The 23,267-nt window shown below is 47.0% G+C and overlaps 1 protein-coding gene across 1 annotated transcript; it reads right to left on the bottom strand.

The window, feature by feature from the left end:
• Nucleotides 1–21,679: 21,679 nt before the first annotated feature.
• Nucleotides 21,680–22,966, bottom strand: LOC127345858 (peroxidase 2). The gene is made up of 2 exons (XM_051372391.2): nucleotides 22,731–22,966; nucleotides 21,680–22,643 (listed from the first exon to the last, which is right to left on the bottom strand). The coding sequence occupies exons 1-2, from the start codon at nucleotides 22,941–22,943 to the stop codon at nucleotides 21,849–21,851; spliced, it is 1,008 nt and encodes a 335-aa protein (XP_051228351.1). The 5' UTR covers nucleotides 22,944–22,966; the 3' UTR covers nucleotides 21,680–21,848.
• Between the last annotated feature and the right edge of the window lie 301 nt (nucleotides 22,967–23,267).

Here is a 23,267-nt window from a genome sequence, read left to right as displayed (position 1 = left end):
GGAACTTGGGCGTTGATTTCGTCCGATTCCGAGAATATTTCGTTACTAGGATTTCGAAACCAAAAACAGCAGAAAACAGAACCGGCACTTCGGCATCTTGTTAATAGGTTAGTTCCAGAAAATGCACGAATATGACATAAAGTGTGCATAAAACATGTAGATAACATCAATAATGTGGCATGGAACATAAGAAATTATCGATACGTTGGAGACGTATCAGCATCCCCAAGCTTAGTTCTGCTCGTCCCGAGCAGGTAAAACGATAACAAAGATAATTTCTGGAGTGACATGCCATCATAAACTTGATCATACTATTTGTAAAGCATATGTAATGAATGCAGCGATCAAAACAATGTATATGACATGAGTAAACAATTGAATCATATAGCAAAGACTTTTCATGAATAGCACTTCAAGACAAGCATCAATAAGTCTTGCATAAGAGTTAACTCATAAAGCAATAATTCAAAGTAAAGGCATTGAAGCAACACAAAGGAAGATTAAGTTTCAGCGGTTGCTTTCAACTTGTAACATGTATATCTCATGGATATTGTCATCATAGAGTAATATAACAAGTGCAATAAGCAAATATGTAGGAATCAATGCACAGTTCACACAAGTGTTTGCTTCTTGAGATGGAGAGAAATAGGTGAACTGACTCAACAATGAAAGTAAAAGAATGGTCCTCCATAGAGGAAAAGCATCGATTGCTATATTTGTGCTAGAGCTTTGATTTTGAAAACATGAAACAATTTTGTCAACGGTAGTAATAAAGCATATGTATCATGTAAATTATATCTTACAAGTTGCAAGCCTCATGCATAGTATACTAATAGTGCCCGCACCTTGTCCTAATTAGCTTGGACTACCGGATCATCACAATGCACATGTTTTTACCAAGTGTCACAAAGGGGTACCTCTATGCCGCCTGTACAAAGGTCTAAGGAGAAAGCTCGCATTGGATTTCTCGCTATTGATTATTCTTCAAATAGACATCCATACCGGGACAACATAGACAACAGATAATGGACTCCTCTTTTATGCATAAGCATGTAACAACAATTAATAATTTTCTCATTTGAGATTGAGGATATTTGTCCAAAACTGAAACTTCCACCATGGATCATGGCTTTAGTTAGCGGCCCAATGTTCTTCTCTAACAATATGCATGCTTAACCATAAGGTGGTAGATCTCTCTTACTTCAGACAAGACGGACATGCATAGCAACTCACATGAAATTCAACAACGAATAGTTGATGGCGTCCCCAGTGAACATGGTTATCGCACAACAAGCAACTTAATAAGAGATAAAGTGCATAATTACATATTCAATACCACAATAGTTTTTAAGCTATTTGTCCCATGAGCTATATATTACAAAGGTGAATGATGGAATTTTAAAGGTAGCACTCAAGCAATTTACTTTGGAATGGTGGAAAATACCATGTAGTAGGTAGGTATGGTGGACACAAATGGCATAGTGGTTGGCTCAAGTATTTTGGATGCATGAGAAGTATTCCCTCTCGATACAAGGCTTAGGCTAGCAAGGTTATTTGAAACAAACACAAGGATGAACCGGTGCAGCAAAACTCACATAAAAGACATATTGAAAACATTATAAGACTCTACACCATCTTCCTTGTTGTTCAAACTCAATACTAGAAATTATCTAGACCTTAGAGAGACCAATTATGCAAACCAAATTTTAGCATGCTCTATGTATTTCTTCATTAATGGGTGCAAAGTATATGATGCAAGAGCTTAAACATGAGCACAACAATTGCCAAGTATCACATTACCCAAGACATTATAGCAAATTACTACATGTATCATTTTCCAACTCCAACCATATAACAATTTAACGAAGAAGAAACTTCGCCATGAAAATTAAAAGCTAAGAACACATGTGTTCATATGAACCAGCGGAGCGTGTCTCTCTCCCACACAAGCATGATGTAATCCAATTTATTCAAACACAAACAAAAACAAAAGCACACAGACGCTCCAAGAAAAGCACATAAGATGTGATGGAATAAAAATATAGTTTCAGGGGAGGAACCTGATAATGTTGTCGATGAAGAAGGGGATGCCTTGGGCATCCCCAAGCTTAGACGCTTGAGTCTTCTTAGAATATGCAGGGGTGAACCACCGGGGCATCCCCAAGCTTAGAGCTTTCACTCTTCTTGATCATAGTATATCATACTCCTCTCTTGATCCTTGAAAACTTCCTCCACACCAAACTCGAAACAACTCATTAGAGGGTTAGTGCACAATAAAAATTAACATATTCAGAGGTGACACAATCATTCTTAACACTTCTGGACATTGCATAATGCTACTGGACATTAGTGGATCAAAGAAATTCATCCATCATAGCAAAAGAGGCAATGCGAAATAAAAGGCAGAATCTGTCAAAACAGAACAGTTCGTATTGACGAATTTTAAAATGGCACCAGACTTGCTCAAATGAAAATGCTCAAATTGAATGAAAGTTGCGTACATATCTGAGGATCATGCACGTAAATTGGCTTAATTTTCTGAGCTACCTACAGGGAAGTAGACCCAGATTCGTGACAGCAAAGAAATCTGGAACTGCGCAGTAATCCAAATCTAGTACTTACTTTTCTATCAAAGACTTTACTTGGCACAACAAAACACAAAACTAAGATAAGGAGAGGTTGCTACAGTAGTAAAAAACTTCCAAGACACAAATATAAAACAAAATACTGTAGCAAAATAACACATGGGTTATCTCCCAAGAAGTTCTTTTCTTTATAGCCATTAAGATGGGCTCAGCAGTTTTAATGATGCACTCGCAAGAAATAGTAGTTGAAGCAAAAGAGAGCATCAAGAGGCAAATTCAAAACACATTTAAGTCTAACATGCTTCCTATGCATAGGAATCTTGTAAAGAAACAAGTTCATGAAGAGCAAAGTAACAAGCATAGGAAGATAAAACAAGTGTAGCTTCAAAAATTTCAGCACATAGAGAGGTATTTTAGTAACATGAAAATTTCTACAACCATATTTTCCTCTCTCATAATAACTTTCAGTAGCATCATGAGCAAACTCAACAATATAACTATCACATAAAGCATTCTTATCATGAGTCTCATGCATACAATTATTACTCTCCACATAGGCATAATCAATTTTATTAATAATAGTGGGAGCAAATTCAACAAAGTAGCTATCATTATTATTCTCATCAAGTGTTGGAGGCATAGTATAATTACAACAAAATTTACTCTCCATAGTAGGTGGCACCAAAAGACCACTATCATTATAATCATCATAAATAGGAGGCAAAGTATCATCAAAGAAAATTTTCTCCTCAATGCTTGGGGGACTAAAAAGATCATGAAAACCAGCTTCCCCAAGCTTAGAACTTTCTATATCATTATCAACAATGGTGTTCAAAGCGTTCATACTAATATTACTACCAGCATGCAAATAAGATTCCATAGGTTTTTTAATTTTCGCATCAAACAATCCATGTTTTAAATCAGGAAATAAAAATAGAAGCTCATTCTTGTCCATTATGCCAAACTAGTGTAAACAAGAAACAAAAAGTTGCAATTGCAGGATCTAAAGGAAATAGCTTTGAGTACTTACGACGACGGAAAATAGCTTGGTAGCCGAGGTTCGGAGTGTGAGTACCTTTTACCTTTCCTCCCCGGCAACGGCGCCAGAAAATACTTGATGCTGTCCAGGACTGGCGCGTGGTTGACGAGGGAGGAAATTCCTGTTGTGTAGCTTTCTGGTCCCCGGCAACGGCGCCAGAAAATAGCTTGATGTCTACTTCCCCCTCCTTTTCCTGTAGACAGTGTTGGGCCTCCAAGAGCAGAGGTTTGTAGAACAGCAGCAAGTTTTCCCTTAAGTGGATCACCCAAGGTTTATCGAACTCAGGGAGGAAGAGGTCAAAGATATCCCTCTCATGCAACCCTGCAACCACAAAGCAAGAAGTCTCTTGTGTCCCCAACACACCTAAGAGGTGCACTAGTTCGGCGAAGAGATAGTGAAATACAGGTGGTATGAATATATATGAGCAGTAGTAACGGTGCCAGAAAATAGCTTGCTGGCGTGTCGTTGATGGTGGTAGTATTGCAGCAGTAGTAACGCAGTAAAACAGTAAACAAGCAGCGATAGCAGTATTTAGGAACAAGGTCTAGGGATTACACTTTCACTAGTGGACACTCTCAACATTGATCACATAACAGGACAGATAAATGCATACTCTACACTTTTGTTGGATGATGAACGCATTGCGTAGGATTACACGAACCCTCAATGCCGGAGTTAACAAGCTCCACAATTTGTTCATATTTAAGTAACCTTATAGTGTAAGATAGATCAAAAGACTAAACCAAGTACTAACATAGCATGCACACTGTCACCTTCATGCATATGTAGGAGGAATAGATCACATCAATATTATCATAGCAATAGTTAACTTCGCAATCTACAAGAGATCATGATCATAGCATAAACCAAGTACTAACACGGTGCACACACTGTCACCTTTACACACGTGCAGGAGGAATAAAACTACTTTAATAACTTTGCTAGAGTAGCACATAGATAAATTGTGATACAAACTCATATGAATCTCAATCATGTAAAGCAGCTCATGAGATTATTGTATTGAGGTACATAGGAGAGAGATGAACCACATAGCTACCGGTACAGCCCCGAGCCTCGATGGAGAACTACTCCCTCCTCATGGGAGCAGCAGCGGTGATGAAGATGGCGGTGGAGATGGCAGCGGTGTTGATGGAGAAGCCTTCCGGGGGCACTTCCCCGCTCCGGCAGCGTGCCGGAACAGAGACTCCTGTCCCCCAGATCTTGGCCTCGCGATGGCGGCGGCTCTGGAAGGTTTCTGTGGTTTTCGTCGATCGTATCAGGGTTTTCGATCCAGGGGCATTATATAGGCGAAGAGGCGGCGCAGGAGGGTCGAAGGGGCGACGACACCATAGAGCGGCGCGGCCAGGGCCTGGGCCGCGCCGGCCTATGGTCTGGGGGCCCAGTGCCCCCCCTCTGGTCCTTCCCGGGTGTTCTGGATGCTTCCGGTGAAAATAGGAACTTGGGCGTTGATTTCGTCCGATTTCGAGAATATTTCGTTACTAGGATTTCTGAAACCAAAAACAGCAGAAAACAGGAACTGGCACTTCGGCATCTTGTTAATAGGTTAGTTCCAGAAAATGCACGAATATGACATAAAGTGTGCATAAAACATGTAGATAACATCAATAATGTGGCATGGAACATAAGAAATTATCGATACGTTGGAGACGTATCACTTACTCGGGAGCTTCTTGAGAAGGGAAAGGGTGCCATGGCACGGATACACTCGATGATCTTCCCCAAGATCAGTCAAGATAAAACCCTGGGGGAGCCGATCGACGCCTTCGCGATTGACACCAAGGAAGTTATCGAGGTATTCAAACGCACTTCGCGTACCTATGGCGCCGTCCTTGCCTTCCAACTTATGATGGGTCACGGCTTTAAGGCCAATATTGAAGAAATGTCCAAGGAGATGCCGAGGGAAGAGGATGGGCGGTTGGTTGATCTGAGCACCTTCAAGGTGTCAGCCGTTAGATGTGCACGCCAGCTTCTTGAGCTGGTTTAATCAAGGAAGACGTCGGCAGGCCCTAGCTTATCGACCCAGACTCAGGCGCTCTGATCTTTTGTAGCAAACTTTTCCTTGATTGGATGTGAAACATTGTTTTGCTTGGATATCCTTTGGTTGTAATAAACTTTATGCTAGCAATGTTGCTAGCACACTCTTTGTTATAATATTGTCACTAGCATTCTCCCGATGGGAGTATCTTCCGATGTTTGAAGAAATCGGTCTATCATGCTTGTTGACACTGTTTCTTGCAGGTGTTCCCCGTGCCTGCATTTGTTGAAGATTCCTCGGGTGCTCTCTCTGAGGATGATCGAATCCAGCGAATGAAGGATCGGATCACGCAATTGGAGAAGGATCTGCGCAGCACCTACGCCCTGGCTGCTATCATCAAGAAGAAGGGCGAAATTGCGGCTGATGTAGAGCGCTACGCCCTTACTGAACTTCATAAGGCCACCGAAAGTTTGAACTGTAAGTCCCTTGACCCTTGTATTCAGTGCTCTTCTACCGGAAACGTACTGCCTAAACTTTTGTTTATCGCCTTGCCAGTCATATCTCTGAATCGTGCGGAGGAGAACAAGCGGATTCACGAGCGTGTTCATGCGCTAACCCAGTTGTCATCAGCCGAAGAAATTTTCTGGCGAGAGCAGTCGAAGGCGTCGGCTGTTGCACAGTTTCAGGATCGGGTTCAGCAAGTTCACCATTTCTTCGACAAGTGCTACAAAGCCTTAAGGGTAGTTTGGAGGACAATGTTTCCCTTGAACAGAATTCCCCCCAAACTATTCACTTTGATGTCGGAGTTTGGGAACACCAGGAAGATCCGGGACTTGGTGCGAGCTCAAGTCTTTGCAGGGGCCAGATTTACGCTTGCTCTTGTACTTGCGCGCTATCCTTCGACGAATTTAATGTCCATTGCTAATGCGACTGGTAACTTGGAGAGATTGTACCCGACGGTTTTACTTCTTGCCAATATGATTGTCGACAAGCTGGAAAAGGAGTCGAAGGCACCTGGGGAAGAAGACACTCCGCAAGGGTGATTTTAGAAACAAAGGTTATTTATATAGATGTTATGACTACTTGACCCAAGTGTTAGGGTTGCTTATTATTCGATATATACATGTATATGTATTTTTACCGTGCTGATGCCGTTGGCAAATTTCGAAGGAGCAAATCTTAATTGCTCGTTTCAGTCGTATATTCCTTTTTTTTGTTGGTCGGCAAAACTTTTGAGTGATCAGCTCGTGTTGCGGGTTTTGCTAATCCCGTTGTATGCGCAACTTTGCCTTCAACCGATGTATGCCTTGACAGCCACTCCCGAATTATTCGGGTGGAATGACTGCCGGTGGACCCGTTGTTCCTTGATATTTCCATAAGTAAAATATCGAACGTGGGTTGTGTTGATGAGTACTTCCGGACCATTGCTATTTACGGCGCTCGTAGAGGCATCTATAGCAAAGGGAAGGGTTAATGTCCTTGTTGATTTTGCGTCCTTTAGCACTCGTGGAGGCATTTTTCGGAGCATGATCCTTTGCCGCGTACTGTGTTGGACCGTTGTTTGCCAAGATTTACAAGGATGCGGTTTTAGGTGCTCCGGTCAACTGCAAAGCTTTTCAAGGAATTGAAACTTGAGTACTTATTAATAAAAAATGCTGGACTAAAGGGCGAAAAAAGAGGAAGCCCTATTTGGAAAGGAAAAATGAAACTAAATGCTGGTAGATTGCTCAAGTATTGAAGGGGTTCTTCTCATCTTCCGGCTTGGTCATCGTGTTGATGTTTATTGAAGCGCCGTTGACTTCGTCAGGGATCTGGGCAGCGATTGTCAGCGTCTTTCTGTCTCCTGTGCCTTCTATGCCGTCCGCTGCCGAAGCTTTTGCTGCCGAAGCTTCAGGAGCGAGGTCGGCTGGCTTCTTCTTGGTTTCCCTGACATGTTGTTCCTCCTTGATTTCTCGTATCGACAGCTTGGGGAGTGGGTCGATAATTTCTCGTTGTGGCCCAAACCTCGCAGCGATCCTTTGAAAGTCGCGATCACAATTGTCCGAGCGGGAGAAACTTCCATAGACTGTGATGTTCGTTCCGCTGTTCCCAGGCATTTTCAGCTAGAGGTATGCGTAGTGCGGCACAGCCATGAACTTGGAATAAGCTGGTCTCCCGAGTATGGCGTGATACTGTGACTCCCAGTTCACTACCTCAAACTCGATCTTCTCCTTCCTGAAATTGTCGGTTTTGCCAAAGATGACGTTCAGGTAAACTTTGCCAAGAGAGTAGCACGGTGCAGTTGGGAGAATCCCATGGAAGCAGGTGTCTGTTTCTTCTAGCATCTTCATGGTGATCCCCATACTTTTGATTGTGTCGACGAATATCAGGTTTAATCCGCTTCCACCATCCATGAACACTTTGCTCATTTTGAACCCCCCGATTTGTGCCCCGACTACTAAGGCAGCGTGTCCCGGTTTTGGTATCGTCATCGGGTGATCTGCTCGACTGAACGTAATGTTCTGGGAGGACCACTCGACATACTCGGGGATGTTTGCCATGATGCTTTCTGCCAAGTTAATTTCTCGGGTGAGCTTCTTCATCTCCCTTCTTGAGACGCCTGTCCTATGGATCATGCTCATCTGCCCCCGTGGTGGTGGAAACGCCTCGTTGGGTTGATGAGGTTGAGCCTGCTGGACTTGGTGCTGTGATGGAGGTGGGGGTGGAGGTGGTAGCTGTTGCTGGCCTCCCTGCTGGATGAGTTTATGCATGTCGATGAACTGCCGACAGTCCCTGAGCAGGTGACTCGACTTTGTTTTTCCATCTTTAGAATCGGTATACGAGTGCAGGTAACAGGAGGCATTGATCTGTTCAGCATAAGGCAGTTCGGGGGCCCTCTGCTGCCAATGTTTATAATTGCCACGGTTCCCGGAGTTGTTCCGATTGCCGTCCTGTCGATCATCCCTTCTGTCGTCGTACCGATCATCCTGCCGATCGGAGTACCCTGTGGCTACCAGGTTGTTGTCATCATAGTTGCGGTTCTTCCTCCTCTTGTGGCGATCCCTTCGGCCACCCGAGTCGTGCTTCGGCTGATCATCGTCTTCATCGTCACTGCGCTGTCATGGCCTTCGCACGTTGTCCTCGCCATCAGCCCAGCTATTGGCGATTTCCATTAACTTGGTTATCGTTTTAGGCTTTGTGCGCCCGAGTTCTTCTATGTAACTCTCCCGCCGGACGCCATCGCTGAAGGCGTCAATTGCTCTGTCGATAGACACATCTTCGGCAGCGTTTAGGAGTTTGGTGAATCTCCTGATGTATGAGCGCATCGACTCCTTCTGCTTCTGCTGGCAGTTCCGCAACTCTTCAATCCCAACGGGTCTCTTACACGTTGCTTGGAAATTGGCGACGAAGGCATCTACTAGATCGTCCCATGATTTGATGGAACCTTTCGGCAGCCCCCTTAGCCAGGCTCGCGCTGAATCCTTGAGATAGAGCTCCAAGCACTGCATTGCTGCTATTTGGTTCCCCTTATGCAGTATTACAGTCTGCAAGTAGTCGTCTATCCAAGATCTTGGCTCTTGCTGCCCATCGTATTTGGCAGCGTCAGTAGGTGTAGGCTTGAACTTCCTGGGTGGCATTGCCTCGCGGATCCTGTGACTTAAACAGTCAGCTCCCCTGAGCTCGCCGTCGTACTCCTGATCCTCGTCCGAAGAATCGCTGTCCTCCTCGTTCCTAGCGGCACGTCGTCGCCTTGCTTTGTCGATCCTACTCTGGGTGATTTCATCCCGAGCGTCTCTCGCATGATGCTTTGAGCCACTGCCCTGTAGCGCGGTCCTTTCCTTTTGCGGAACTAGATTATTTCCCAGTATCGCGAGACTTTCCAGAGCGCCTCGATGAGCCTGGGCCATGGACCCTTCGGGGCGTTGGTTGATGAGGTATGCAGCAAGGTTAGCAGTTGCTCCTGCAACGGTTTTTGGTCGTGGCATGCCTGCGGTGACCGTAGTCATAAAGGACTTGGTCAGGTTCGACGTGATTTCCCTGGCGTCATCTTCCGAGAGCCTAGACATCCTCGACCTGCGCTTGCCTGCCCCTTGGGTATTTCGAGAGGCACTCGCCTGCGAGCCTCTTCGCCGTTCACTGGATCGATCTGCCGCAGATAGGCGTCTCTCGAGAGTGGCTTGTTCCTTGGATAGGTGCTCCCGGTTTTTCTCTAGTATAGAGCGATAAGCATTGAGGGTTCCAACCGAGGTTCCTGCGGGGAGCGGTGTGTTGTTGAGTACTGCTGCCCTGGCGGCTGCCCACTCCTCGTCTGCGATGGTGTAGTCACTGTCGTGGTTGCTGGCGCTGTTTTCGAAACTTGCCCGTCTACTAGAACGAGGAGTATGGTCTCCGTTTGCTCTATGCCTTGTGTTTCCTGTGTTATTGGCGACACAGATCTGATGATGCGCCGTTCTTTGGGTGGTTCCCTGGACGATGCTGTCGATACTGTCCTCTCCCGAAGAATACTGGGATTGCAGATGAACGGGGTGTCGCTCGATCCTAGCCCGTGTCTGGTGTCGCAGTTCAAGCAGTAGTATGAGGTCAACTCCGAAGATGTGAAATCGTCGGATCCTACCGACATGGAAGACTGGGAACGCGGAGTCGAAGGCGCGGGTGAACTTGTCGAGCCCGTCAGACCAGGCGAAAGGTCGAGTGACGATGACGCACTCGGACTTGTCGATCCGGAGATAGGCGATTCCAACAGTCGAAGGATCCCCTCTGCGTTGACGTTGTAGTGGACGCTGCCGAAGGTCATCTCCATGTTTCCTTGTAGATCTGAGAAGTTTGATCGGGAGGAATCGCTGTGCGGGGTGAACTCGTAGGAGCCGAACCGAATCGGGCTTCGCAGGTTCGGCGAAGATGGTGTCGATGAAGTTGCTGGTGAAATTTCCGGTGGAGTCGCCGGTGTCATGATTGGGTCTGCCGATGACCGATCTTGTGCCGACAGGTTTCCCACAGACGGCGCCAATTGTCGAGGGTGCTCCTCGGCAATGCCCTCCGATAGGGGCTTAGGGTTGATGGAATCCTGCAAGCTGACACGAGACATCGGTTCACATACAAGCGGGGAGAGCGATTTACCCAGGTTCGGGGCCCTCGATGAGGTAAAACCCTTACGTCCTGCCTGTCTGTTCTTGATTATGATGATAATGGGTTACAATGGGGTGCCGAATAGTTCGGCTGAGATCTCGTCGAGTTGGCTAAACGCTAAGGTAACCTAGCTTCAAGCTTTTTCCTGGCTAAGATCGCTAAGATTGATTGTGTCCCTCGACAGCCCCTCTCCTGGCCTTTTTATAGGTGGCCAGGTCTCAAAAGGTCTAATCGAGTACGACTGGGTTTACAGCAGATCTATCTCTAAACTTTCCTTGTTCGGTTGCCTCTTGCCTTGCTCGCCAAGGATTCCTCTGGTGCGCCGCCCGGGTGGCCCATCTTGCTTTCAAATGTCTTCATGGGCCTCCAACTAGTCAATACGGGATAAGGTAAAGTCGGTTACCCGAAGGGTTATGCCCACGTCACCGGCCAAGACGCCGTTCCGCGAGCAGGGGCGCAACGAGTTTGAGTGAGATGCGGCGCCGGGCGGGATATTATTGATGCGAGCCTGCGAGGAGATAGGCCAGCGGCGTGTGCCTGGGCATCGGCGACAGCTTGAGGAGACATCCATGGCAGGCTGCAAGGTGCGGAAGAAGAAGATAGGATGGGATGCAGAAAGATAAGGTGACAACATGGGTGGGCCCCCTCCAGTGTCGCATAGTTCCGTCCGGCACGACTGGAACGCGTGGCACATGCGGGAGCCCGCAGAAGTACGAGTAGTTTAAACAGGCTGCCGCGGTGTACTGCTTAATCATGGCGGGCCGATGGGGCGCTTAAGCGGGCCCCCGCGTTTAGTACCACTTATACCCTGACTTACACTTAACTAAATCTCAGTCACATGACATCATCAAGTATCAAGTGTGAGTTACAAACTAGTAGTTACAACTTATATGCAACTCATAGCCTGACACGCCGCCGGGCCCCTCGATCTTCGCCTGCGTGCCCAAGCTGTTGACCCACTGTATCGAGCCGCCATCACGGTGGCCGCGGCCCTGGCGCGCCCATCGCTGGAGCTCCCACTGCATACACACGTCACGGCTATGGCTCAGTCCCAGCTCGCTACCCTGACGGCGTGGCTCCAGCAAGCTTCTCTCAGATTGAACCAGACTCTCGCCTGCTGCCGGGAGCTCACCGCATCATGAAAACTTCTGTTGTCGGTCGTGCTTCCGCTTGCGGAGTGCAATTGGTTGAATTCTGCGCCGCTCAAGGTGATTATATACTCACATGCCGTAGCATTAGAATCCGGCCGGAATGATACGACCATAATTAGCAAGACAATGACAAGATCTATTTTATGATTGAGACCTTTTCGAAAACGAAAACACCTCTGCAACCATTTGCCCGAGGCTGGTTCTGTCCTACACGTGCGCGCGGCTTGTGATCATGATCATGCTCCGCACGACGGAGCAATCCGTACGTCTAACAAGATATGCAACTCCAATGAGGGTAAGGGCATCTCCAGCGGCGCGACATCCGAAATGTCCGTTTGCGTCGCGCGACGGACGCGAGACAGACTGTTTTTGTCCGCGTGTCCGTTTGCACCTAGGGGTGGCTGCAGCGGTCCGACGCATTTCGCGTTTGCATCAATTATGAAGTTTTCAAACAATAAAATAAGGAATTCAACGAAGTCATACTTATTACATTTAAATTTTTAAAAGTCTACACGAAAATAAGATAGTATTTCTCTAGGCATGATCTTCATGACCAGCCAATGTCCACTGATGCTCAATCAGATCCGTCTGCAGCTGTTTGCGGACGTTCTCGTTAGTGACTTCTACATTCATATGTAGATAGTCCTGCCAAGATGAAGCTCCAGGAAGTGGCGCCACCAGCTCACCTTGGAATTCCCAGTGGTTCTCATTGCGGCCATCAGGATGCTCGTTCTCAACGATCATGTTGTGTATGATCACGCAGCATGTCATCACCTCATGCATGGTCTTCAGCGACCATGTTCTTGCCGGGTGACGGACAATTGCCCAACGAGCTTGGAGCACACCAAATCCGCGCTCCACATCTTTCCTGCAAGCATCTTGCATCTTGGCAAACCTCCTCGTCTTATCGGAGTTTGGATTACGGACAGTCTTCACCAATGTGGCCCAGTCAGGGTAGATGCCATCAACAAGATAATATGGCTTGTCATATGCATTTCCATTGATCTCATAGCTCACCCGGGGAGCTTTGCCTTGCATGAGCCGGTTGAGAACCGGTGATCGGTGCAACACATTGATGTCATTGCTGGAACCGGTCATGCCAAAGAATGAATGCCAAATCCATAAATCTTGAGATATGACAGCTTCAAGAATGACAGTCCGTCCCTCCTCATGCCCGATGTACGCACCCTGCCATCCAAATGGACACTTTTTCTACTCCCAGTGCATGCAATCTATGCTGCCAATCATTCTTGGGAACCCTCTAGACTCGTTGATAGACAGGAGCCGCCTTGTATCCTCAACAGTTGGCTCCCTACAGTAATACTATCCGAACACGGCAATCACGGCTCGGCAAAACCTGTACATGGCCTCAAGGCAGGTGCTCTCACCCATTCGAAGATACTCATCGAATATATCCGCAGCCATTCCATATGAGAGCATGTGAATAGCCGCGGAGAATTTTTGGTACGAGGTGAAGCCTAGCGCACCTGTTGCATCGGGCCTACATTGGAAGTAGGGGTCATAGTTTCTGACGCCCTGTAGAATGACCAAGAATAAGTCCCTTGACATCCTGTACCGGCGCCGGAAGAGTTTTTCTGGGAACACCGGATTGGTGAGGTGGAAGTAGTCCTTGTGGAGGCGGGCCTGCCCTTCCACTCTGTTGCGCGGCAGGTTTTTGGAGCGTCCCTTCACAGAGCCCCGGTGCTCCGGCCCCGGGTTTGAGGTGAACTCGTGGATCATGGAGGCCACATTAGTTGCCAGTGTCTGCGTCGACTGATCGGACTCCTCGTCGGAAGAGGAGTCAACGACCTCCGCGCGGAACTTGTCCAACATCTGCCACATGTCCATCTGCGTGGGTACGACCTGCAGATCAATGGCCGCGCATAATAGCGCCGAAAACACGAGTAAGAAACCTACCGACGCAATTGACCGAACAGGTCGTGGGCGGCGAGGCCGGACAGCGCAACCGGCAACGTTTGGCCCCAAAAAAGCCGGCAGGTACGCGACAGAGCCAAGCCCGAGTACGATCCTGCTCTCCCGAGTACGATCCTGCTCTCCCGCGCGGCGACAACGGAGCCGACGGCGAGTACTGCGGCACTGCGACGGGACGGCGGCGGGTGGGGCTGGGGTGGTGGCGTCGCACTAGGGCAGCAAAGAAGGGGGAAAAAGCAAATTGAAGCGGTCGATTTCGCTGTCCCTGACTTGCGGGGCCGGGTAAGAAATGGAGGACGCTCGGCGCGTCCGCGGTTGGACTAGGTTTGCGTCTCTGCGGACGGCCCGATCACTTTGCGTCGCCCCGGTGGAGCAGGCTCCAGACGCATTTCCGATCACGGCGGACCAAAACGGTCGCTCAGCGTCCGTTTGGGTCGCGCCGCTGGAGATGCCCTAACATGCTTAACCGAACTATCATATTGTCATTGCACGTCTTCTTGTGAACGAGTCAGACAGGCCCATGAAGTTTGTGCTTTCCTTTTGTTGTACGTAAAACAGTTAAATTTTAAGCGGGATGAGATTAGAAAACTGGTACCCTCTCTTTAGTTTCACTTGTGTTACAAATCAAAACTAAAGATCGCGTGCCTGGCCTGCGCTGAGACGAAGGACTTTAAGTCCCGGTTTATAACACGAATCTGGACTAAATGCCTTCATGTATATTTTTAGTTTCAACTTTTTACTCTTTTTTCACATCCTCTTTTTTTATTTTTTCAGAATTTCCATTATTTAAGTGTCTAGTCCCGGTTGATGTCTGACCTTTAGTTTCGGTTGGTGTCTCCAACCGGGACTAAAATTCAAAACGATAATAAAACGGTCGGACGCCCTAGCCGTTTGAACCGCATTAGTTACGGTTCTAAAGCGGCCGAAACTAATGCTTCACACAGCTCTGAACGAAAAGCCCTTTTTGCACTAGTGGGTATTTAACCAATCCCGTATTCTATCGTATCCCAGCACTAATCCCGTTTATCCCTTTAGAAAATTTCAATAATTTCGTACGGGTTGAGTGGGACAAGACCAGCTATCCTATGACAACCCACGTGTCTCTCTCTTCCTCAGTTCCTCTCGAGCAAACCCCAGCCCGTGCTTGTCCACTCGTTCCTCTCCAGCCAACCTTTGGCTGACGTGACTGCCGCCACCGTCTTAAGCCAGCTCCCATAGGCATGGAAAGAAGGGTCATAGCCGGCCGCCCGAAACTCTAGCCCGAGCGGTCTGTGACATCGCCACTATGGCCACGGCCTCAATCGTCACACCTCGTCTGGCCGCAGTACAACCTCCGCGCCATCCCCAAGCTCATATCCTTCTCGTCCTCGACTCGTGGCCTCCTCGCATCAGCAAGCTCTTCCCTGAAGCCCAGCCTCCCTAACGGATCTGCGTGTTTTTCTTACCCTTCTGATGTCCCTCACAACGTGTTTGCCAACGTTTGGGAAGGGGACTAGGAATTTAGAGGGGGGGAGGCAGACCAGACCCCCGTGTCGTCTCCCTCGAGGCGACCCGGGCGGAAACCCTAACCACCGCGCCGCCACCCCCCTCCCCACCGGCCCTCCCCTCGCCGCCGCCGGCATACGTCCATGGGCAAAGCCCTCAGCGGCCGGGCGGCGGCGGGATCGGGCCGGCTCTCGCGCCGGGCTGCTCGGATGGGGCCCGGCCTCCCCGGGGCGCCCGATCTTTCCGCCCGTCCTCCGCCTCGCCGGCGCTAGCAGCTGGCGGTGAAGGAGGGCCGTCCCTGCTGCGGTTGCTGCTCGTCCTGCTCGGATCTTCTTCCCCGGTGCTCGCTCATCCGCGCCGCAGTGCACCTGCCTTGCCTGCTCGATGTGGTTCTTCGCCTTCAGATCCGGATCCTGGGCGCGGCTCGGCCGCGTCGGCCTCTGGCCACCCCTGGCGTCGGCGGTCGGCTCGGCCGCATTGACCCTGCGGGTCTCCTCCAGATCTGAGCTTGGACCCCTCCTGCGTTCCTCTCGCAGTGGAGGTGGAGTTGGCTTTCCGGACGAAAGTTCAGCGGCGGTGTCGCCTCCGGCGTCATGATCCTCCTTGGAGGCGTCGCGGTGAAAGCCCTGCTCTGATCTTGGTCAGTGCCAGCAACGGCGACGTCCTCGGGCGTCGTTGTCTTCGTTGGAAGCGTTGTTCTGGTTCCGTGTCCCCTTGGCTAGGTTGTGGTGCTCTTGCTTGGGCGAGCTCGGCAAGTTCTAGTCCCCTGTGCTTTGCGTCTCGCGGCCAAGCTAAATCCTGCTGCTCTTTTGCAACAATGGTTGACCTCTCTTTCAGGGATGTTCGTGGCAGCGGTGAGGTCTCGGTGATCGTTGTCCTTCGATGGTGTGGGAGGTTCTCGTTGCCTCGCATAGTGTTGGGGATCACTCATTTGGTGATGGTTCTCATGTTTGAGGCCAAGAGGAGGTGCAGCGGTCTTCTCGGTGGAACTCTGCCCTTCGGTTCCGTCGGCGATTCTCGGAGTCGCGGCGTGACCTCGGCAGTGGGATACCCTTCGACGGTGGCTGCGACTCTCCTAGCTCTGCATTGTGTAGAGTGATCGCTCGGCAAGCGGGTTTCGTTTCTCCGCATCCTCTCGACATCGGGATCCTTTCGACCGATCCAACTTCACTCCTTCCTGCTTTTCTCGGTCTGTCTCAGCGTTGTTTGGTGCTAAGTTTTTTAGGCTTGGTGATGTCGCTTGTGTGTTTTCTTTTTTCTTCTCCTATCTTGTAACCCCCGTGTACTCTGGTTCATTTGAACCCATCTTGTAGAGGCTGAAAAGCCTCATAGGCAACTTGACTTAATACATGTTCAGGCTGGCTAACGCCCGCCGTAGTTACAGTCAAAAAAAAATTAGAGGGGGGACTTAGTCGAGGGATTAGGCAACGGAATTTGATTATTATTCCCGCTCCCACGTTTGGTATATGGTGGGAATTTGTAAGGCGAATCGGTAGACGCATTTTTTTTACATGTGTGTTGTACAAGTGTTTTTTCGATAAAGGGAATATATTAATATCAAAAGATACCAATTACATCCAGCCTCTGCAACAACGCACCACCCTAATGACACTACGAATGCACACAGCCAAAAAATAGAAAAAAAAACTAAGAAACAAAAACCCCGCTACAGTATCTCGGGCCTAACAACAGCAATACATCCACTATCAAGACAACACCTGAAATACAGACTCTCCAAAAACGACGCCTTTAAAAAGGGAACAGTGCTCTAACACCGTCGTCGCCCGATCAAAGATCTTAGGTTTTCACCATAAGATAGTCCCCGTTCTCAAAACAATGACTCCAACAAGATCATTGCCAGGCACAACCAGTTAAAACCAGACCTTAGATTTTCAGCCTGAAAGGTAGAACTTTAACTTCACCTATGTTGTACAAGTGTATGTCTCCTTCATCAGCATGGCAGGAAGCACCGACCATGTCCTTGTATAGCTCGCTGATGTCCATAAAGACCTCACCGCTGGTATGCGTCGAAGGTCTTGTAGCCGCCGGACTAGGCAGCCCGGAAATGCACGGCGAGGTACGCGCAGAGGTCCTTGTAATTTTTTTTGCTTTTGCATTGATTGAAGCACAAGCACAAACCGGCACATGTAAATGGCCAAGAGAAGTATAGGTTGAAACGATTCAGCTAGCTGTCAATCCGTGAAGCCTGGTGGTCTGGTGGGTGTGTGTCTTCCCTTTTGGGACGGATGGTGCGCGCGAACGAGTCCAACTCCGCCGCTGGGCACGTTTTGGCCGACGAGATCAGTCGGCAGTTATCTGGTAGAGCGTGACCGGCTCGTCCTCCTACGCAGCTAGACCGGCGGCGGCGTGATGTGACCGAACCGCTGTGATACGCCACACTACTATGCTACAGGCCAAGCTCGCCATGCAGCCCACGCAGGCAGACATTATCGATGATGCAGGAGATGAAAACCTTGTGCTAGCTCAAACAGAGTTATTGTTTTCTCCAACTAGCAGCATGGCCCTTGCAAATGCGAGGGGCATCCTCTTCATGTTATTAGTATTCGCAAGCGACTTTAAGCTTGAAGAAGTACTATGTAGATATAGGCTCAAATTTAAAACTTAGCTTATATATGTATCGTTGTTATGTGGAATTAATCGATCATTTCATTTTTCTCAATTTTTTCGTTCAGAGAAATTGTAGTGTGGCTTAGGCTAGGAAACATGTATAACCATCTTTAATTTTTTGAACTCAAATGTTTTTTTTTGTTATCAAACTATTCTCTTTCTTTCGTAATGAAGATGTGTTGGGAACATGAACAAAAGCTGGGACGACCAATATTTATTTAACAATACTTCAGAATTGATACTCGAAAATTACACATGTTAACAATGCTTCAGAATTGATACTCAAAAATCACACATGTATATTTTATCAGGGTCAAATTGGAATGTATCTTTAGTCACCTTCCAACATGTAATTTTTCAGCTAACTAATTTTATTTACTCTGAAAATAGGTAATCTCTCTCAAGTTCTCAGATACTCATCACTTCAGATATTGGCTTCGCCTACCAAACTTTATCTTTTAAAATTATTTCTAATGATACCACTTGTGCATAGAAAAATTTATTATAGAAATTAATTATGTTCTGATAACACTCAGCCATATTTTGAGCCAAATCCATGTCCGCCGTTTTCTTCTCTATTTCCGAATATTTTCCTCACCCTAATAGCAAATTATTGAATGACGCGATCCTTTTGTTATTTCTAAATTAAAAAAATAAAATATATTCTTGTTGGATCAAAATAATATATCTAAAATTAGAAGAATGATATAGGTTGTGATTTATGCGAGTAATTAGTATATACTCCATCCGTTCACCAATAAGTGGACGTGCGGATTTTTCAAAAGAGATTATCAAGTGGAGAGACAATTGCATTGGGAAGATGCAAACGAACATCTTTCTTTATTTAATTCATTCACCTCCAATAAGCTAATTGCATGTAGAAAATAAAGAAAACATGTGCTAAAGATTGTTGGGTTTGATTTATGTGCGATGAAAGAGAAACAATTTTTCATACTATAAATGCATTAGAAATATAGAAGTACACTCTTTTATAGACAAAGATTGAGGCTAAAGGCCCACTTATTTGAGGAGGGAGAGAGTATGTGATGTATATACAAAATTCAAAAATATCATGTTCGGTTGATAATACTTAAATTGCTTGGTGTAGCTTTATGCACTCATAATCAATACGTACCTTAAAAAAACAATATGTATCTGACTGTGTTTCATATGTTATTTATCAAGAATCTCAACGGTTTAAAATTTCTACCCTGCACGTCTAGCTGAGCTAGTTTCCTTGCTCAATCAAGTGCAATCATGCATCCATCCAGCTGCTGGCCGTTTTCCCTTGCTCAATCGAAGCATGGATTCTTATCCCGTCATGCTAGTAGGTGGCACCGGCTAACAAATCTTGCCTCAGCCACGCAGAAGATAATGACTCAGGATAATTTAAAAGAGCCTAAAAATAGAGGTGGCCTAAGTGCCGTACAGAATATGAATTTCTTCCTAAGGTCCAACCAATGCACGACCAACATCCGACCGGCCGGACAATTTCGTTCGGTTCTATCAAGTTTCATTCTATTCGCGTTTGTGTTTTTTCCAGACCGGTGTGCCTTTAGGCTCATTTTATTTTTATTTTTCTTTGCTACGGGAGGTGGCACATACATGTTAAATATGACACATATCGTTTCCACGGTGTTACGTAAGATCTTTAAATCTTAACCATTAAAATTAGATCTAACCACTAAAATAATTATAATGATGTGGATTAACGTGGTGTTTCTATTCTAAACATCCGTATTTTGCTTTTAGTATATAATAGATAGATTCCCTAGCTCGGCTCAGTTACCTGCGCCCTCCCAGCAGGGCCGGCCCATAGGGCGGGGCAGAGTGACGCTCGCCCTGGGGCCCTACGAGCTAGGGGTTCAGTCTAAGATTTGTTTGTATACTTAGTACACTTGTACATTTTAGGATACATGGTTTACAATAATTCTAGAAAATATTGATACCCCAAGGTATAACTCACCATGCCTATACTCTGGCTCCTCTTACAAAAAGAGCACTTCCAACATTTACTCTTTAGGACATATTGTTTAGAACAATTCTAGAAAATATAGAAGGCCCAGGCTGCAGGTCACGCTCCTTTAAAAAAAAGTTATATTAATATTTCTGAATATTTTTTCCGATGGCAACATTTTTCTCTAGTCTTCTCAAATGTGCAAAACAACACCGACCCTCATAATTTTTTATGTGATTAATTCTAGAGATATATATTTATATACACATATACACTAGTAGATATTGGTAGAAATAAGAATCATGTAATATACTAGTAGATATTGGTAGAAATAAGTATATAGTTCGCTCGATCAATAGAAATACAGATCTGAGTTTCAATTGTTTTCATCGATATTTCGAAAACCATGGATCTTTTAGATATAACATATAATTTAGTTTGCTATTACATTATTCTAGTATTTCTCTTACATAATACTAATACTTTTTTAAGTTTTTTTGTGTGTGACCAAGTGGCGGAGATTGACGGAGATTGTGAAGGGCCCCAAGAACACCAACTGTAATTAAACTTTAAGAAATATTTAAATTTTCATCATCAATAGATATTTTCAAGTAATTTTTAGGAGTAGGGGGCATGGCCCCCTGCCCTAGAAAAGCTCCGCTACCGTGAATACGGGGCCCTTAGTATCGCTTCGCCCTAGGGCCCCCAAAATGTATGAACCGACCCTGCCTCCCAGGTAATAGATCAGCCGGAGTTCGTCTCCTGAATTCCCATGCCCCTTCCTTCCGATCCTAAACTCCCATCTCCAGAGGACGCGCTCATAGTGCAGTGGTGTGGGTGGCAGTGGCCGCCCCACCCGCCCGGGTTTGACTCCTACGGGAGTGAATTTCCTGGTGTCTCACCTTCTTCAGTGCCTCCCACGCATGTTCATGCCACAACTGTCAGAGCTCAAAACATGCGTGTTCTGTGTGTGTAGTTGTAGGTCTAGCTTGTGTACTAGGGGTGTGCGTGTGTGTGGTGTGCGTGTGGTGTGTATTAGTACATGAGTTCAGATACTACAACTGTACCACCGATCGAGAGGCATAAAAAAAAACTCCCATCTCCACAAACCAATCGACGGATTTTTCATCCCACGCCTCTCTAACTCCCATTCCATATCCCCATCTCCCACCAACTAAACACGATGACTTCACAAAAGTATTAAGATAAACAGAAGTACGACATTTTGATAGTTCTTGTTTCAAAAAGTGCGGAGTGCACAATTTCCACCGTTGCATTTTCCGTTGTACTTGGGAAAGAGGAACTCTAGCGAGTGTCCTCAAAATAACTCTGGGCAAAGCCGTGTTTTCTTAGTAGTATTTTTTCAAGTGTAGTTTGACATTTGTAAGTGCCACGGGCAGTCGGCAAAGAGGGTGGTTCCGGTAGTGTTATATCTAGAATAAAGTTGGTAAAAGATACAAGGACGTTTAACATTGGATAAAATCAGTAAGATTTAGGACTTCTTTGATTCATACGATAGGAAAATCATAGGAATAGAAAAAGTATAGGAATGTAATATCATGGCTACTTGAATTCTATGGGAAGATGAAGTGTGTTTGATCGTAGGAAAAGATATATTTAATGAGGTATGACCTCATGTTTTTTTCCTATAGGAATTACACTATAAGTAGGATATTAGTTTCTATAAGATATGTTCATATGAATCAAACAATATATAGGAAATTTCACTATAGGTTTCAAATCCTACACTATTTCTGTGCAATTTCTATGAATCAAATGGGTCCTTACATTTTGGGTGAATGGAGTAGTACTTACGTTGAATATTATATTGAGGTAGGTAAGGAACATGGACTTTAGATTATAAAATATTACAATTAATACATACAGCTACGTAGCCGTTAAGATTTTCGTAGAAGATCTCGTGTCTAGTAGGCCAGACTGGAGATGGAATAACGATAGTGGTCGGAGCTTAGTTGGTTTTCCTGCAGTTCTTCCTGATCTCGAAACGGGTGCCCTCGGCGGGTAGCTTGCTGAGCTTGGCCATGGCGTCACCGAACTGTCGATACCACTCTTTGGCGTCTTCCTTGAACGTCTCCATGATACCCCCGGCGTCGCCGCTGGTGTCGTTGCGAAGCTCCCAGTCGGACCTGAAGAGCACCGTGTTCTGCAGGTTGGCGTGGTAGTAGCTGTTGTCCAGCACCCCCTTACCCATATCGGTGGTGTCCACCCCAGTTGGGTCGTAGCCAGACGCGTTGCGGAAGGCGAGCTCCTTGTCGCGGATGTTGTTGGGCTGGATCGGCTTGTCGTCCTTTTTGAGGGCGTTCATGTAATCTAGGCTGATGGGCGTGGCGGTGGAGTCGTCGATGCGGTCGGCGAAGGAGCTTTTGTGGGCGACGCCGATGGCGTGCGCGCCGGAGAGGGCGACAAGCTCCTTGGTGTTGAATTTCTTGACGTCAAAGTTGGCCTTGAGCTGCTCGAAATCGAAGGTCGAAGGAGGGAGGAAGCGGTCCGCTGCTTCCGCGGACGAGACCACGCCGTCCATCCGGCCCGTCTTGACGGGGTAGTCGATCTTCTCGCGGCTGACGATGAAGGTGGCCTCGCGGGCGGCGAGGACGACGATGTCGGCGCAGGAGACGTTGTCGCCGAGCTTGGCCTTGATCTTGTCGATCACGTCGAAGCCGTCGAGGCCGATGTTGTTCTCCGCCTGCTTCTCCGTCTTGCTACCGTAGGGCTTCCTGTCCAGGAGCACGGACCCGTCGCAGCCCTGCACGTATGTACAGATTAGCAACTAAGTTTATACTACTACATTGGTGCTTGGAGATGCAAATCAAAGCAGATGGTGATCACGCACATTCACCCAGCAGTCATGGAAGAGAAGGCGGATGAGGGCGGGGCCGACGCCGGAGTTGTCCCTGATTTCCTTGGCCACTATCTGGTAGACCTTGTCCCCAACGGTGCCCTTCTTGCCGCGGTCGCCGTGGGCCGCTGCAGACTGCCCGGCGAAGAAGACGAGCACCAGGCAGAGCGACACCACGATGGCGCGGGTACTCAGCTTCATCGCCATGGTGGATCGATCTCGAGATAGACTTATCGGTGTGTGTGTGTCCAATGAGCATGATATAGAGGGGTATATATAGTAGGTACATGCAAAGCTCTGCGCGCGGCGCGCCGGTGATCTCGCTGGGCTTCATTAGCTTGCATGCACTAACGCAATTGTTTACGCTAATGCTGCTGCTTCTGGTTTAAGCATTTGGCGTACCTACGCGTGCTTAATTGACTACTAGCCGTTCGGATACATAGTAGAGAGTAGGACAATCGTGCATGCAATGCAGCACAGCAACAGCTAGCGTACGTAGCTTAATTAATCTATGGATAATCAGCTGGAGAA

This window comes from Lolium perenne, chromosome 1 (genome assembly GCF_019359855.2).
Source record: "Lolium perenne isolate Kyuss_39 chromosome 1, Kyuss_2.0, whole genome shotgun sequence".
Classification (NCBI taxonomy): Eukaryota; Viridiplantae; Streptophyta; class Magnoliopsida; order Poales; family Poaceae; genus Lolium; species Lolium perenne.
The sequence above is the reverse complement of the archived record's forward strand: the minus strand, read 5'-3'. Positions and strand labels throughout refer to the sequence as shown.